The sequence below is a fragment of the Elephantulus edwardii genome, unplaced genomic scaffold (genome assembly GCF_000299155.1).
Source record: "Elephantulus edwardii isolate Elephantulus edwardi_28Jun2011 unplaced genomic scaffold, EleEdw1.0 scaffold00030, whole genome shotgun sequence".
NCBI lineage: Eukaryota > Metazoa > Chordata > Mammalia > Macroscelidea > Macroscelididae > Elephantulus > Elephantulus edwardii.
In genome coordinates, this window is record NW_006399780.1 from 17,125,561 (window position 1) to 17,144,011 (window position 18,451).

At 45.6% G+C, this 18,451-nt stretch overlaps 1 protein-coding gene across 1 annotated transcript; it reads right to left on the reverse strand.

Annotated features, from left to right (window-relative positions):
* Positions 1–602: 602 nt before the first annotated feature.
* LOC102850532 (keratin, type II cytoskeletal 5-like) lies at positions 603–15,428 on the reverse strand. The gene is made up of 9 exons (XM_006883856.1): positions 14,958–15,428; positions 12,907–13,115; positions 9,805–9,865; positions 8,909–9,004; positions 6,896–7,060; positions 5,933–6,058; positions 3,933–4,153; positions 3,230–3,264; positions 603–805 (listed from the first exon to the last, which is right to left on the reverse strand). The coding sequence occupies exons 1-9, from the start codon at positions 15,426–15,428 to the stop codon at positions 603–605; spliced, it is 1,587 nt and encodes a 528-aa protein (XP_006883918.1).
* Positions 15,429–18,451: the final 3,023 nt, after the last annotated feature.

Genomic DNA, 18,451 nt, shown 5'->3' on the forward strand with positions numbered 1-18,451 from the left:
ATGACACACATGGAAATGCTGACCTAGATAGCGTTGAACTACTTCCAAGTTATGTGCCATCTAGTTAGAACCAATTCATACCTGCCCCTCCAGTGGATTTTCAGAGGCTGTAAATTGCAAGGAGGAGATTTCCCATCTTTCTTCTGAAAAGCAGCTGGTAGGTTCAAACTGCATGCCTTTGAGTTGGCAGCACAAGTCCTTAGACCTCTGGACCACTCAGAGGACCTAGGCCACCATTAGCAAATCTTTTAACCACTAGGGCTTCCAAGACCCCAACCAAATACTGAACTAATCATCTTGTGGTTATAGTGGATTAGAGTTAGACACAAGGAGAAAGGTTGACCACATTTCTACTCTGGAAGTTTCCAAAGGGCAAAGGTTCTTTTCATTTCTGAACCCTCCCAGAGTACAGCCAGTAGGAAACAGTTGTTAGTTGATAAAAATTCTTTGGACCCTTGTGGGCTCTAAGTGGGGAAACAAGTTGGATACATCTGTGGGTTATCTCAGAGGGATGAACAAGGTGAATTTAGTCAGCAGTGTCAAGTCATAGGGCTGGAAATCTTAGAGGCACTGGGGGAGGCAGCCAAGGAGGGTGGGACACTTTAGCTCCTGTAACTCTTCTTGGTGGAGGAGGTCTTGGAGATGAGGCGCATGCTGGAGCTGCTGCCACCCACGCTGCGGCTGCTGGAGGAGCTGAAGCCACTGCTGCCCCCGCCATAGCAAAGGCCACTGCTGTAGCCGCCCCCACCTACACAGAGGCCTCCGCCCCCACTGTAGCCTGTGCCGCTGGAGGAAGAGACCACGGCTGTGGAGAGAAATCACAGGGCATATTGGTAAACTCCTCAGGTTTCCCAAGACGTACTTCCCAGCTGAATGCCGTTCATTGTCATGCCTACTCCACTCCCATGATGTTTTGCTCTAGGCCAACCCTCCCTCCCTTCAGGGCCTCAAGGGCTGGGAATCTCATCAGGACCCTGAGAGGCACACAGTTAGAGAGGAAGCCTGCATTCACCATCCTCTCTCACAGCTTTCAAAGATTATTCACAGCTGCGACCACAAAGACTTCTACAATTGAGGCCCCAGAGGATCCATGACTATGAGTACCCCCATTTTATAGGGGAAAGAATAGAGGCACAAAGAGAGCAAATGACATGTCCACTTTCACACACACCAGAAAAGCTATGCACTCTGGTGGCCTAGTTGTCAGAAGCTGTGCTGCTAACACGAAGGTATGTGGTTCGAATCTGCCAGCAGCTCTGCAGGAGAAAGATGGACAGTCAACTTCCATATGATTTACTGCCTCTGAAAAGCTGCTGGAGAGTCAGCTGTGGGTTGGCTCCTACTCAATGGTTTGTAGCAACAACAACAACAACAATGCTATGTTCAGGGAGATTTGGTAGCCTCGTGGGAAGAACCTGTGCTGCAACCCCAAAGTTATGTGGTTCGAATTCACCAGTTGCTCCATGAGAGAAGAGTGGACAGTCTCCTCCCATGAGATTTACTGCCTCTGAAAACCCATTGGAGCATCAGCTATGAGTTGATTCTGACTTGATGGCACACAACAACACAACGACATGTCCAGCCCTTATCTGTGACTGTTATAGAATTAGACTTCCATCTTGGAAGAAGCCCTACATCTAGATGGACTTCATCCCATCTTAGAATTCCATCACAATAATATCATTTAGTATTGCATCACTGAGAGGCACTCTGCTAACTTCTGCTCCAATACCTTCAGTTACGCGGAGTCCATCACCTCTGGCACAGCTCTCTACAGGCTGTCAAATATTTGCAGGTATTTTTCCAGCCTCCTTCTTGGGTCGTTTCCCCCCAGATGATTATTCCTCTTCCATTTACTAGCTGTTTCTAATCCCTCACTCCTATGGCTTGTCAGCCTTCCTAATGTGATCTCATGCACATGGATGGACCTACAGGGATTTTACACTCCTTGCCTGGGACTCCCATACTCCTAGTCCAAAATTCTACTGCATCCAGTCAGTTTTAATTCCTAGCAACCCTCCACTGTGTTTGTAAGGCTGTTAATCTTTATGAGAGGAGGCTGCCTATCATTGTCTCAAGCAATGGCTGGTGGATTTGAACTACCAACCTTTCAATTATTGGCAGGGCATATTGCTCACTGTGCTACCAGAGCTCTGTATGCTCCTATTAATATTGCCTAAATGCTGAGCTTTTCAACAGCTTTCTGAATCTTAGTGGGTCATTCTGTGAGACTATTAGGTCTTCTTATGAGTTGAGGCCGAGTCAATTAAGTTAGTCATTGCTTGATGTGCCAAACTAATTGGTTTAAAATCTAAATGCAGGCCTTTCTGACTCTTTGGGTAGGGTTAGTTTGCGTTCCTACCAGAACTCAGCTGAGAACATGAGGCATTTAGATGAGAGACTCCCTCCTGTGCAAGAAGCCTTGTTCCATAATACTGATTCTCCCGTGCCAAGTTCTGAGGTGAAATCACTTCTTGTGGACATGTGACCTCAGTGGGGCCGGGCTATCACTGGGAGTAAGGGATCACCTGCAAACTCCAGGGAGACTATCCCAGAGTGAGGAGAAAAGTCCCTGAGCTCCACTCTAATTTCTATAGTGGGTGGACTGCCCCACTTCTGAGAAGTTCTCTTGTCCCCACATGGATGCCAAAAAAGGAAGCAGGTCTCCACAGGGCCCCTTCTTGTTAGCTTCCATTGTTTTGCCTCTGACTCACGTCCATGCACGACAGAACAAAACACTGCTTGGTCTACATCATCTCCATTATTGGCTGTGGGCTGGACTTGCGATCCCTAAGCTTTTCATTGTCTGATTTTCAGAAGCAGAACCCTAAGCCTACTTTGCCTGAGTCTGGGAGCCCCACTGAAACCTGTTCACATCCCAGCAGCATGCATGTACCTGTCTCTCTTGAAAAAATGAGTGGTGGCTGTGCATGAGATTCATTGACTAGGAATTAACCTGGGTCTCCCTTATGGAAGGCAAAAATTTACCATCGCTTGTTCAACTGCTCACCAAAAGACTGGCAGTTTGAGTTCACCCAGAGACACCTCAGAAGAGAGGATAATTATCTACTTCTTGAAGTGGCGCATTGAAAACCCATGGGGCACTGTTTGACTCTGACACACATGGAGCTGCCGTGTGTTGGAACTGACTTGACAGTAACTGGCTGCAGAGCCCATAAGAGGGTCTTAGCTACTGTCTTTCCCTTTTCTAGCATCCCAAGATACTCACAGATATTCACAGGTCCAACACCTTCTCCAGTAAGTCTGTGGCAGGGAAAAAAAGAGAAATTTTTTTTTTTTTTTTCCTTCTCACAGCGGTTTACTCAGGAGTTTTGTTACAGAGGGTGGTGGAAGATGGAGTCCCTCTGAAGATGGAGTCTCTCTCGAGAAATTTCATTGTAGAGAAAATAAAGAACCCTGGCTTCTTTGTATTCAAACTCTACATCTCTTTATCAGCCCATAGTGCTAACTGAATGTGAGGAGCTATGCTAAGTGTTTCACAGGCTTGTAATTTATCTAATTAGCTTTAGGAAATGAATATGAATATGTAGTGGGAAACCTAGAAGAGATTAGTTTAAAAATATAGAGAGAAATGGATCATGGGGTTCATGCCAGGCTGGTAGCATGAGAGGCACTAGAACTCATGCTGAGCACGCTGCCATTTGTAACAGGGCCGAACAGAAGTAACTCTGGTCACAGCCTTTCTAGGTAGCCATGGACCCACTCCTTTAAAGCCGTGGACACTGGCCCCTATGCTGGGTAACCCAGGAGGAACTGTAACTGATGCTTTCCTCATGGGAGAAGCTGCTTTTGAACAGAGTCTTTGGGATTTCTATCCAGCATCCTGATAGTGTGTTTCCCAGGTGGTCTCTGACACTGAAGTAGCCATGGATGGTCTCTGTTGGAGCCATGAGAGGTAGAAGGTAGCCCACCTGCATTCCTCGCCCTCCAGCAGCTTGCGGTAGGTGGCAATTTCGATGTCCAGGGCCAGCTTGACGTTCATCAGCTCCTGGTACTCACGCACCATCCTGGCCATGTCCTGCTTGGCCTTCTGCAGGGCATCTTCCAGCTCGGCCAGCTTGTGTTTGGCATCTTTCAGGGCCAGTTCACCACGCTGCTCTGCATCAGCGATGGCAGCTTGGAGGGTAGCACACTGTCAGGAGGAGAGAGGAACACGTGAAATCATCCCCAGAGGTGAATGAGCAGTGCACTGTGGACTTAGGTGCACCCCTAAGACAAATCTCCTGGGATGGATCTAATAATGCGCAGGAGGTTGGGGCATCATTATCTTTAAAAATTAAACTTGGCTTTTTACAAAGATGGCACCAATGAAAGAATCTTTTCTTTTACTTTTCCATAATTTTTGGACTCATGTACTTATAACTTGTTAGTCAAATTTGTGTCTTCTAGGTTGCAACACCCCCATGATACATCTTCAAGGATATGAACATGTACGGCCAAGCACAATCAATAAGAGTGCATCTAAATTCCAAAATCAATCTCCATAATAGTCTATGTGTTTCCTACTGCCAAAGGGGCCCTTTAGAGTAGTGAGGGAAGATCTTCACCCTGAAACCCACAGCGTCCCTTTTCAGCAGGAAGTAGCTAAGAGAATACGCCATCCCCTTTTCCTTATGACTCAGGGTGAAGTCTCTCTCAGGGAGGAGTGATAGGGAATGGCAAAGGACACACTGACAAAGAAGATTAATCAGAACTGGCTTTGACAAGCACTGTGGCATTTGGACAAGAACAAACTGGGAGGAGGGTAGAGAGAATAGTGCAACAATGAATGAATGGAAACCCAAAATCTCTGTAAATGTTTATGAAAATTAATAAAATATAGAAAAAAAAAAAGCGAAGCAGGAAGCCCTGCCCCTCCCCAAACTGAAGCCAAAGCAAAGGCATTAAGGCCAAGAAGGCAGTCCTGAAGGGCATCCACAGCCAAAAAAAAAAGAAAGAATATCTGCACGTCAGCCACCTTCCAGTGGCCCGAGATGCTGAGACTCCGAAGGCAGCCCAAACACCCCTGGAAGAGCGCCCCCAGGAGAAACAAGCTTGACCACTATGCCACTGAGTCAGCCATGAAGAAGATAGGAGATAACAACACACTTGTGTTCATTGTGGATGTCAAGGCCAACAAGCACCAAATCAAACAAGCTGTAAAGAGGCTCTATGACATTGATGTAGCTAAGGTCAACACTTTGATTAGGCCTGGTGGAGAGAAGAAGGCCTATGTTCAACTTGCTCCTGGCTATGTTGCTTTGTATGTTGCCAACATAAGTGGGATCATCTAAACTCAGTCCAGCTGGTTAAATCTAAATACAAATTTTTCTCACAAAAAAGAAAAAATAAATAAATAAAAAGTAAACTTGATTATTGTCTACCTTGTGCAGGCCTACCAAGGGAGGAAAAAATAGTTTCAAGATTCTGATCATTACTGAAAGAAGCTCTGGCACAGTGGTTAAAGCACTTGACTGCTAACCAAAATGTCAATGGTTTGAGTCTATCATCCAGCTCTGGGGGAAAGCTGAGCACCGTGTTTCTGGAGCAGAAGATTATTCCCTTGGAAACTCCGGGGGGCAGTTCTGCTCTGTCACAGAGAGAGCTACTATGAGTCCATCAGACTCCAAGGCAGTGGGTTTGCTTGTGGTTTGCTATCATTTCTTAATTCTTTGCATAGTGGGTAAATGAAGGAAGTCAAGGTCTTGCCATCTTTGCCTCCAGAGGCTAAAACCTTTCCTAGAAGCACTGATGTTTTGGCCTCACAAAGAACCTCTTGGCATCCCTAGTTGTCAGGGGGCAACCCCACTACAATCTGGAGAGGCCCACTCACTGGGGATGACGTCTTTCTGCATGGACAGCCTTAGGGCCAGGCACAGGCTGTGAGGATGTGAAGGCATGGCTGGGACGACCCCTGTGAGCCCATCCCTACCTGCTTCTTCACGTTCTCAATCTCTGAGCGCAGCCTCTGGATCATGCGGTTCAGCTCAGAGATCTCCGTCTTGGTGGTGCGGAGATTGTCGCCGTGCTGGCCGGCAGACCGCTGCAGCTCCTCGTACTGGGGGAAAAGGAGGTCTTGTGTGAGGCGTGCATGCAGGGCATCAGGGGACGGCCAAGCCAGGAAGAGAAGGCTTCAGCTGCTTGGGGTCAGCGAGCTTATTTGTTTGTTTTTGATGCAATGCTAAGTTTACTTGAAGGTTTGGAGGGGGTAAAGGAAAATTTCTACCACAGAAACTTACACAAATTAAAGCAGGATAACTTTCACCCTGTTCCTTAAAATTTTCTGGCTCTCCTCATTTTGGTGCTTATGCATCTTTTTCCCTTTCTTGTCTGCTCTCTCCTTTTCAGGAAATTGAAATAATCCTCCCATTATGTTATGGGGAACAAGGATTTTTATCTTCATAGTTTATCCATCTCCAGTGACCCCTTCACTCTGAGTGTTTGCTTTAATGCGGAAAACCTTACTCTGTGACTTATTCCAAGTCTTTGCCCGTGGTTTTGGGTGGTCTCGAAAGCCCTCCAGTCCCTCTACAGCTAGTTCTACCTCTATTCTTTTGATCCTACAGTTGCTGCCAGGAAACAAAACCTCTTCCCTTTCACCTCTGTGCCCCCTGCTGGTACTGATGGTCACTACTGTCCAGCTGTACCTTGCCTCTCTGCTGTAGGTATTGGAGGCGTGCCCTTCTCTGGGGGCGGGGCCTTGCTGTGATGTGGCTATTTATTCCTCCAGGTTCTGACAGTGCTGCATTGAGGCAATGCTCAGAGTAGAGGGTTAGGATCAATCTCAACACATAAGGTCCAAGAGGCCAAGGCCTTTGTCTTAGTTGTATTTGTCATTCTGGTCTTGTACCTGGTGCTTTGAGCCTAACTGAGTTGAGTTGACTAGTTCCCTCACCTTGGTTTGGTACCAGGACTCAGCCTCAGCCCGGCTGCGGTTCGCAATGTCCTCATACTGGGCCTTGACCTCAGAAATGATGCTGTTCAGGTCCAGGCAGCGGTTGTTGTCCATGGACAGGACCACAGAGGTCTCTGAGATCTGGGTTTGAAGCTGAGCCAACTCCTGTAAGAACCATAGATGGGAGAGCTGAGCAAAGTGTGGTGAATGTGGGTATATATATATATATATGTGTGTGTGTGTGTGTGTGTGTGTGTGTAGGTTGGGAGACTGTGACCTGACCTCCAGAGGAGATCCTGAGAGAAGGTTCACATGCATTGTTGGGGTAGGGAGCCTGTTTAGGTCTCAAAGGGCAAAAATAAAACTCCACCCAACAAAAAACCCCCAAAGCCAATCATTAGGGAGGTCACTCAGTTAGAACTGCCCTTCCTCATTAGGTCATCTCAGAGGGAGCAGCAGCACAGGTACTGTTAGCCAGAAATCTCCAGAAGGCATTCCTGTTGTCAAGGAGATGCACTTTGTTGTGACCTGCCAGCACATTGATGTCTCACATTCTGGGAATCCCAACCCTTCACACCAAATAAAGGAAGCATCGTGTGAAAGACACTGAGTCAGAAGGAGCCAGAAAGTTCAGCCTCTTCTCAATACTCTTTGCCAAGAGGCCCTTCCTTCTTAGGAAAGGGAAATGAACATCAGCTCCAAAAAGCAGAAAGGGCAGAGTGCTAAAGACTCAACTCTTAGATCTGCCAGGTGAGTCATATAACGTCTCCAAATCTCTGAGGGGACAATCGCACTACTGAAGTCTTGAGATTTTTGTGAGAATTAGAAAAAGTGATGTCAACACATTATTATTATTATTTTCTGTATATTTCTTTTCCCTTCACCCATCTTAACCTATGTCTATTATCTATTTAGGGAGCTCTTGTGGCCTAGTGGTAGGAAGCTGCATTGCAATCCTGAAGGCACATAGTTCAAATCCTCCAGCTGTTCCACAGGAGAAAGATGGGTAATCTCCTCTCATGCAATTAATTGCCTCTGAAGACCCGACCCATCAGAGGGTCAGCCATGGCTTAGTTCTGACCCCATGGTACACACAACAACAGCATTATCTTTTTACTAAGAAGTATAAGGTTATTTCTAGGATTCTTTCTGAATAGTAAACCCACAATTAGTTAATACTTGGGTTTTGGTTTTTTTTTCTTAGGATTATTTATAGCGATTGTTCTCAAAAGTGGTGAACCTTGGACTAACTACATCAGCATCATTTAGGAATTTGCTGGAAAAGCAAAATTGTATGTCCTACCTAGAATCAGGCAACTGGCTTGTGTGTGAACACAATAGCTGCCAATGAATGTGTGTGGTTGCATACATACATGTAAATCTGCAGAAGGCTGGGCAATCCCCCCTCATGCAATCAACAGCCTCTGAAAACCTGCTCGAGGGTTCAGCTCCCACTCAATGGCATACAACAACAACAATAATAACAACAAGTACACTAGGAAGCTTAGTGGTAAGGAGCTGTGGTGCCAACCCAAGGGCAAATGGCTCAAATTCACCAATGTGGGTCTGCAGGAAAAAAGTGGCACTCTCTTCTTGTGCAATTTATAGCCCCTGAAAGCTTGCTGGAGGTCAGTGACGAGTCCATTCTGACTTGATGACACATAAGAACAATAGCAACAACTAATCTAGGAAGAACGACAAGTAAATCTGGGCAGGGCTCGGCAGGGCAGTCAGTGTGCTCAGATAGCCCTCTGGAAGCCAGTGTTTTTCAGCAACAGGGCACCACGTTCCACCCCATCCCCTGACAATGAGGTATGCTTGACCCAAGTGGCCAAAGATTAATTTCTCCTTTGCCCCAGGGAACCTCATTTTCTCTCTTGTTAGGAGAAGCAACATCTGCCCCATGAATTCCACCCCAGGATGGGGAGAAGAGCAGAAAGACCAGGGAAAGACTCAATGGCTTCTGTGTCCCCAGCAGCCCACAGCCCTCCTGAGGGTCCGCACACTCCTCACCGCCTCGTAGAAGGCCCTCAGGAAGTTGATCTCGTCAGTCAAGGCATCCACCTTGGCCTCTAGCTCCACCTTATTCATGTATGCAGCGTCCACGTCCTGAGGAACAGAACACATTGTATCCCTGAGTTTCACTTTTCTCACCAGCCTCCTCAGGTGGCTGGTTAGGTGGGAGAACTAACTTTCATTCATGGAGATAAAGGAGTTTTTTTATTTTAGGTTGTAAAGTGGAGCTTAAGGAGTTCAAACTGTGAGGACTGGAGCCCATAGGGAATGCCTGCCCTGCTCCTCAGCCGACCCCAAAGGGGAAACTTTCCTCTGTCACCTCAGCTTGGTGAGGCCGGCACTTGTTTCAGGCCCTGGGTTTCCAATGCCCCTGGGCTCCCTGGACCTCTGCCTGAAGTCTGTGGTGGCACCCCTATTCCTTTCCCTTAATAGATTTGCTTCCTCCCTTTCACATTGTTTTCCCCCTCTCCTTCTGCAGTCTAGCTCCTTCTGTCTGTGCCCAGTGAGGTCCAGGACTCTGTGGAGTTGATGCCTGCCCTTCTGGCCTGGCCTTCACGAGCCAGAGTTGATGGAGACTCAGCTTAGGACAAAACCCATTTCTTTACCCCCACCTCTGACCAGGACTACATAGGAAGTTGAGTGTGGGTATAATAATTAGGAAAGGACTTTGAATTCCTGAATTCTTGTACATTTCTGATTACCTGGTAACTTTAGATAACTTACTTAGCCTGCATGCATTTTGGTTTTCCCATTTTAAAAACAAAACCTACTTCCTAGGCCTGTTACACAGACTAAAAAGGCCTTGTGTCTAAGGTTATTGGCACAGAGGTGGCTAATAACTACTCTAGAGGCTGCTAGGCTCTGGGAGTAGGGGTGTGTCCCTCTCTCCTCACCTTCTTGAGCACCACAAACTCATTCTCTGCCGCAGTGCGCCTGTTGATTTCTTCTTCGTACCTGTGGGCAGAATAAAAAGCCAATGTTTTGGGAGTGAGGTCAGGACAGTAGGCATTGTGGATGGTCAGGCAATGGGGCGTCTCCACAGCAGACCTGGAAAATGTTTTCTTATAGCCCAGCTCACCTGGTACAAATATGTCCCTCCAAATTCCAAACACAACAAGCAGCCATGCTTTTCAAAACAGAAAGAAATACAACAGGAGTCAAACAGAACCACTCCTCATTCTTTCTGCTGTTTCTTTTCTCACGGCTTTGGTCTGAGAAGGCTTGGGCACCATGAAGGGATCTGCTTGCAGGTTCTGTCTCTGAAGTTTTTCCAATATATCTTATTATTATTATTATTTTGACTGTTTTGGAGAAATTGTCCCAATCTAAACAAACAATGAGCCTTGACTCTGCCTAGCTCCAGTTCCGTACTAGGTTCTTATGTTAGGTCTTTTCCATGCTTGACTGTAATCTCAGAAATAGTCTTCAGGCTGATAAGAACCTCACAAAGTTTCCTCATTAATTTGGCTTTCAGGAAGCAGCCCCATTCCCCTCCAGCCCCCATAAATAGGTGCAGGTGACTTTCTTCTCATTCATCTCTGGGAAGGCTTTTTTTCTATTTTGGGTGATCCATTCTTCATCCAGGCCTCCTAAGCATCATTGAATGCCACCCTCTCAGCATTGCTAGGGGTGTCCCTGGTTAGTGTAAATGATTAACGTGTTTGGCCACTAACTAAAAGGTTGGAATTTCAAGTCTAGTGAGAAGAATCTCAGAAGAATGGCCTGGCAATCAACTTCCAAAAAAAACCCCAAAACCAAAAACCAAAACAAAACACCAAACAAACCCTCATTCAAATACCTATTAAACATAGTTCTGCTTGGACACATATGGTGTAACCATGGATTTCAGTTGACTCGACAGCAACTGTTTTAGCATTGCTGGTTAGCTGTGGTGGGGACATTGTCCATTCACCTCTCAGTTAAGCAAGCGTAAATGCATTTCTTAACCTCTCAGAAGTTATATTCTATTTATGGAATGACATATAGGTCTTCTTTTAAAACCACAAAGTATTATCACACATTACATAGATATGTAAACAGAATATCCCTTGTTTCTCTAATGCCTCTGTTTTCCAGTAAAGAATCCTGGTGGCATAATGATTAAAATGTTTGCTGGACACCCGGTTGGTAGTTTGAACCCACCAACTAATGGATGGTAGAGAGAAAGGCAGTCTCCTCCTGTAAAGATATACAGCCTTGGAAACCGTGTGGGGCAGGTCTGCTCTGTCCTACAGGCTGCTGTGAATTGGCATCAACTCAACAACAGCGAGTCTAAAAGCATCAGAGGAAAGCTCATTCCTGCCATTGACTCTCCTGCACTGTGCCCTCTTCTTTGCTCTCTGTGGGAAACGGAGCTGTTTCCTCGTGTTCCTCTTTTAGGAAACCTGAACAACTTTTCCTCACTGAGACCCATATACCTGTCCTCATCTATGCTTTGTACCTTGATACCTTTTACTGGAACACCCCCTGTCCGGTAACCATGGATTCAAAGGAGTCCCCTCTATATCCCTCCTCGGTCTCTTTTCTTTCAATCTTGAATTTTAAGTCTTCTCTAAGAAGTCTTCTTTATATAAAACATTTTTTTACTTCATGTTTCAATACATATTACAGATTATCTGAATTTGGTTTTGTTTTCTTAGTCATACAAGTGTTCAAGTACAATACAAGTAGTTAACATTTATCAGAACTACATACTTCAGCACAAGTCTTATCACTTAAAACACCCTCCTTGAGGTGAAGTGTGGTAGCCTCATTTAACAGAGAAAGCAACTGAGGCTTGGAGAGCTCAGAGAGTTTTCTTAGGATCAGTTCATGACTAGTGGTTAAACCAAAATATTAAAGCCTCCACTCTAGATTGATTCTATGACACCATCCACAATTTCTGTGGTAAGGAAAAAAATATATCTGTTCTATGAAATACAAAATACACTAGCCACATGTAGAAATTGAGCACTTGAAATGAGGCTAGTGTATACTTTTTATTTATAGTCAGAAGTGAATCTTTAACTTAAACTTGATTAATTTAAATTTCATTGGCTGCATGGGCTGCCACATTGGACAGCACAATTCTAAAATCTGATCTCCTGCTCTTGTGTATAAACAATAATCAAAGCTCGTTTTTGAGTTCCTTATTTTATTTGGACCAATAAAGTGGAAGATAAATTACTCACATCTATAGGCATGCACATACTATTATATTTAAGTGTGTGTGTGTTTCTAGGAGAAGGCAGAATATATCTCTTCCTTCTTTAAGCCCTCCAGTCCTTGGCTAGGTTGAATGCATAGCTGTGTAAGCTAACAATGGGTTTTGGTTAAAAAATGTGAGAGTAAGATTTTTTCTTTTTTTATAAATTTAGTTTGTTTATTTTTCATTTCAATGAACATCTACAGAGATTTTGGAATTTCATTCATTCATTGTTGCACCCTTCTCCCCACACAAACCCCCCCTCCCCCCGCCCCTCCCCCCGCCGTTTGCTCCTCTCCTTGAAAAGCAAAAGAAAAACTCCCTCATTGGTACACAATCCCCCCGCACCTCCCCAAACCCCACCCCCTACCCCCAAATATAATCCACTCTGCAACCCTCATTGCGTACTCCTACGATAAAAATAATGCCCTAAAATATGAAGTCTATGGGGGAGAGAGAGTAAGATTTTATGGGGTTAATTCTTAACTCACGATTTGCCATTTACGTGTGTTTGGACACATTAGTTTTGATCTCAGAGCCTTCCTTCACTCATATATAGAATTAGAAGCATTGTCATGCATATTAATCTCTTTGCACCTGTGGCTGTCATCTGTAAACTGAGCCTAAAGTCTCCATATTCTTGAAACCAGAGTTCCAGATCTCTTTCTATTTTGACTATTTCTGATTCCATACATATGTCCTATGTGTAGAAACTTCTAGAGAGCAGACTCTGCTTCTCCTGCTCTCTCTAGTTTCCCCAGAGATCTTGGGGAAGGACTCCAGCCCAGGAGCTGACCAAGGATCCACTCACTTGTTCTTGAAGTCCTCCACCACGTCCTGCATGCTCTTCAGCTCAGTCTCTAGCCTCGTCCGCTCCCCACCCAGGCCTTCCAGCTGACGTCTCAGGTTGTTGATATATGCTTCAAACATGGGCTCGATATTGATCTTGGTGGTTTTCTGATCTTGCAAGAGGCTCCATTTTGTCTCCAGGACTTTATTCTGCTGCTCTAGGAACCGCACCTACACCAGGTAGTGATAATTAATACATGTGAGGACTTTCATATAGCAGCCTTCTGGAAGGCTCTGGGTATGGGACCCTCATCACTGCAAGGGAGCTCCTGCGAGATCTCAGAGTCTGGGTGGCAGGCTCCTTTTCTTCACGAACCTGGAAGGAACCTGGAATGTAGAGAGCTAAGCAAATGCTAGTGCTGTTGGCATGGGAAAAGTCTGCAATTGGCTCCATTTAGAGGGGGAGGAAACAGCAAGGGTTAGGAGACCTGGAAATCATCTCAAAGCATCAAACTGTACTGGCTCATGGAAATTTAAGAAAAGACCACTGCATCATTCTATTACTTGAAGAGAAGTTTATTTTCACTAAGTGACCAATACAATCCATTCTGCTCCTTTCTTTCTGATATGGTTTTCAGCATACTGTGTGTGCTCAGTCCAATTTTAAAACTTGGTCTCAGTTGCCCACCCATTCTAGGAGCTCTGGGATGGATTGCTTTGGAGTGTCATTCAGTGGCCCTCGGCCTAAACCAAGAGAGGAATGGTGACACAGTCAGCAGAGAGTTGTGCTGCTAACTCAGAGATGGTACTTGTCTGAGAGTTCAAACCCACCCGTGACTCCGTGGGAGAAAGATGAACAGTCTCTACCTGTGTGATTTCCAACCTTGGAAAACCAACCGTAAGGTCCGCTGTGAGTAATTTCAATTTGATGGCAATAAGAAAGGGAGGGTGTGACCTTGGGCAAGGTCTTTCCTTCTGCTCTTTCAAATTCCTTCTGGTCTTTGCTGCTCATTTGCTCTTTTAGAATTACATTCACTCCAAAGTCCCTGCACTTTGGTGGAATGATAACCAGTTCCAGAGAAGATAGAAACATGGCTTTGGAGAGAGCTGCGTGCCTATGGAGAATCTGTAACTAATGAGCCCCCGCCCCAAGGTTATCCGAGGAAGGATGGAGATTCTGACTCCAGGTTCCCCGTAGTCACAGCTTCTCAATCTTAACATCTACTCTGGAGGAACCAAGGAAAAACAGGGCCACTTATTCCCTTCACCACCATGCTCCCAGGAAATTGGGTGGGATGGGGTTACATGAGAATAAAGTTTAAAAACTATGACCATATCAGTCTTCCTGGCTAGTTCTACAAATTTAATAATCTGGGTCCATGTGGTGATGTATTTCATAGACTGTTAGGCTTTCTAAGGAATAGTAAAATTGGTCTGTTCAAGCCAACTAAGGCTTGAGATGTTAGGTGACTCTGTCAACAGTCAAACAAATTGTCTTTTAGTTAATCGTCTTTTCTCAAAATCCCAGGTTGGTGTCTGAATTATTCAGATTCTCAAATGGCTTCTTTCCAGGAAAAATCAACTACCTCTGATATGTAATGGAGGTTGTACAAAAGAAAATAATTTCATGAACATTCTCTCCCAAAGATGAGATTCCAGACCATACAGAAGATGGTACTTTGGGCGGATGTCACAGTTCTCCTCACACAAAAGGGAAAAGGAGAGCTTTGAATGTCCTATTTGTTGTCCACTCAACTCCCAGGCATATCCAGATTACTCGGAAGATGCCTATATGCCTGAGAGAATTTAACCCCCCCCCCCAAAAAAAAAAACATTACTCAGGCTTACATCCATGAATTGAACTTAGAACTTTTTCTTCATCCCTCTCCCTCTAAACCTATTTCCTTTAATCTAATTTTAAGTCAAATGTATGTTTCCTTATCTGTCAAAAGAGTGCTGTCATTGTGGTAGATTAGAGAGACTTTGAGACTCAGGATATTTTTCTGCTCGACAAGGTGGGAAACCACATCTCCTCTACTCCATTAATAGGCTCCCCAGCTCCCAGGATCTCACCTTGTCGATGAAGGAGGCAAACTTGTTGTTGAGAGTCTTGATCTGCTCTTTCTCTTCCTTCCGAACCCGCTGAAGAGAAGGATCAAACTCCAGGTGGAGTGGAGTTAGGAGACTCTGGTTGACCGTGACCTCATGGATGCCTCCAGCTCCAGATGCCATCCCACCTCCAAATCCATACCCACTGCAGGCTCCCCCCACTCTGTACCCGATGCCCCCGAGACCCAGCCCATAGCCAGCACCACCACCATAACCAGCCCGGCTGGAGCGGTAACCTCCACTGATGGAGATTCTCTTGCTACCCGCCAGGCTGTGGAGGCTCCTGGTCCCAAAGCCACCTCCGAAGCTCTTCCCACCCTGGGATGTGGAGACAGAGCTGAAACTGGTCCGGCAGCCCGGAAGGAGGCTGGCTGAGGAAGCACTGAAATTCCGGGTGCCCCCTGACTTGATGGTGACAGAAGATCGTTGGGTCATAGTGGGAACTGGTACCAGAGGGTCAGTGGCTCGAGAATGTCAAAGGAAGAGGATCCTTCAAAGTCTTGTTTTCCCAAACTCTCTTGGACTTTTATCCTTTTCAAGAACTGGGCTTGGCTGGAGAAGATCAAAGACCACTCTGTTGAGTTCATCTCAATGGCATGTCTGGCCACAGCCCGTCTTCCTGCCCCACTAATCACTGAGGGGAACACCCTAGCTAGGGCAGGACCAGGCCTGGAGAGGATAACACCACAACCTCTCATCTGCTCCTTCTCTCCTAGTTCCCAGGTCTTGGACTCTGAATACAAGCACTTAACCATGCTCTTCCCACTATTGTTTTTGTTATGTGCCACCGAGTCACCTGCAATTCATAGTTACCCTATGTACAACAGCTGTGTATGCTGCTCTATCTTGAGCCAATGTCATTGTCTCCAACATACCTACCCCGTTACCCCAGTCACTGAATCAATCCATCTTATCCAGGGTCTTCCTCTCTTGCGCTGTCCCTTTACTCTTCCAAGCATGATGTCTTTCTCTAGGGACTGGTCCTTCCTGGCAACATGCCCAAAGTATGTCAGACAAAGCTTCAAAATCCTTGCCTTCAAGGACCAGCCTGGTTTCACCTCTCTAGGATAGACCTGTTTTTTCTCTTAGCAGTTCATAGTCACTTATAATATTGATAATAAAAAAAATTCCATTTGTTGAGTATTCAATGTAGCAGTCCATGGAGTAGGTAAATCACAAAGCATTATTTCACTTAAATCTCATAGTAACTTTGCGAGGGTGGGTGATAATAATAATAATAAAATAAAATTCTACCATTTATCAAGCATCTCTCATGAGTAGATTCTTTTGAAAGTCTCCAGGTAGTATTAATGGTTTATGACTGACCAATAACCTAAAAGTTGGTGGTTCTAACCCATTCAGTGGTATTGTAGCAGAAAAGACTTGGAAATTTGCTTTTGTTAAGATTATTGTTAAGAAAACCTCTGTAACACCATGAGTTGGCATTGACTCATTAGCAACTATCAACATTATGGGTAGCTTCTGTACACTTGTCTTATTTAGTTTTAACCCAACACTATAGGGTAGCTATTATTACTCTTACACATGAAGACTTTGTAGCACACAGCAGTTAAGGGATTTGGTTGGCTACATATGCAGGTAGTGAATGTTAGGGCACATTCTAGAACCCATATGGCTGGACTCTGGGTTGTATCCTCTAAGCCCCAATGCTAGTCACAGCCCGAAAAATCAGACTCTGAAAGAAGAGGTGACTTTCTGAAGACAAGAAGCAGAGTCAGGACTCCAATTTGGATCTCTAAATTCTCATCTCCTGTAACTCCTGTAACTCCTCTAACCCTTTCCCCTGATCTTCACTTGCCCCCCACAGAGAGGACTGGGACCACTTAATAATTGTCCTCACTGTCATCTCTCTTCTTCCCACTATCTTCTCTTACAATTCATTCCATATTTTAGCCCCTTGGTTTTACACTTTTACCCTCTTCTAGATCCATGGTTTTCTCCTTCTGTGTCATTTGACTCCCTGGAGGTGCAGTGAGTTAAGAGTTGGGCTGCGGGGCAATCTGAATCCACCAGCTGCTCATCAGAGGAGAGCTATGGCAGTCTGCCCCCATACAGATTCCAGCCTTGGAAACCCTACTGAGTTTTTAGTTCTACTCTGACAAGGATGGTGAAACTTGTCTCACATAATTTGGACATGTTGTCAGGAGAGGTCAGTCCTTGGAGAAAGACATCATGATAGGAAAAGCAGAAGGTCAGAGAAAGAAAGGAAGACTCTCAACAAGATGGGTTGACACAGTGACTGTAATAATAGGCTCAAGCATATTGGACATTGTGAGGATGGCTCAGGATAGGCCCACATTCAGATTGGTTGTTCCTAGGGTTATTGAGTGGTGGTGTACTCCAAGGCACCTAACAACAACAATAACATTGGACTGCTGTGACAGTGAGTTTGGGATCTTTGATCCTGGGCAGTAATTTTTCAGATTCCTGGCATATAGCTCTTGTTAGTTCTAAGCTGGGTCCTGATCATTGAATGTATTCCTGCAAACCCACAAAAATGGCCTCTTTACTTGTGAACACCCACCCCTTGGTTCTGCTGGGAAGAGGCTCAGGCCTGACAGAGGGGTCCAGGAGACTTGTAAATTCAAGAATGTGGGAGCTTCCTGGATGTCTCACTATTGCCTGCAATTATGGACCTAAGTGGCTCCTTGTGTGAAAGCATTGCCCCCAGGGCTGACTTTTAACACCCATTCAGTGGCCTGTTATTTCTCTGCTCCAGTCTGCAAGTTTGAAGCTGTCAGGGAACAATTGGTCCCTATGCTGGCTGAGGGCTGGGCGGTCTATCCTGCGTCACTGTCCCTGGAAAAGCCTGGTTTAGGGAGGGGATGGCATTATCCTACATGACATAGAAGGAGGAGGCTGGGCAGGTCTGCTGCCCAGGAGCTCAGGCTTCCCAAACAAGGTGTCCAAAGGAAGAAGTAGGCAGAGGCGGGGCAATTGTTTGACTGGCCAGAGGCTTTTCTTGTACTTCTGTACTCCTCTCCCCTCCACCCCATATCTCAATCCGGCCTTCTTGGCCCTGAGGTAGGGAGAGGAATAGGAAAGATCTGAAGTGTTTTGAGCTCTCCTTGTGCTGGGAGGAAGCCAGGAGGAGGAGAATTGCTCTGTGTTCCATACCATTCCAAACAGAGGGCTGGAGCTCAAACACATTACACATGAATTTTAATAGATACATTCCAGGGAGGGGATGGGGGTTACCCCCTCCTAGTAGGCAGCTTATAAGCACACTGAGAGAGGCTGACCCACAGTATGCTATTGAGATGGCATCTGGGATGGTCTTCTTTGTCACCAGCCACATCAGGAGGAGGGGAGAGCTGAAAGGGGCATCGCAAGACTGAATAGTTGAAAGATAGGATGAATCTTGAAAAGTGAGGGGGCTTTGGATTCTCATGTCTAGAACAGTGAGGGGGCCCAGGAATGGCTCCCACCTTCATCAG

Bases quoted from the DNA above. Each gene is read 5' to 3' on its own strand.
- LOC102850532 (XM_006883856.1), bottom strand. From the start codon at position 15,428: ATGACCCAACGATCTTCTGTCACCATCAAGTCAGGGGGCACCCGGAAT. The intron at 9,866-12,906 runs GTGAGTGGATCC...TTCTGCCCACAG, and splicing joins GTGGAGGACTTCAAGAACAA to GTACGAAGAAGAAATCAACA. The intron at 806-3,229 runs GTGAGTATCTTG...TTCTCTCCACAG, and splicing joins TGTTGGACCTGTGAATATCT to CCGTGGTCTCTTCCTCCAGC.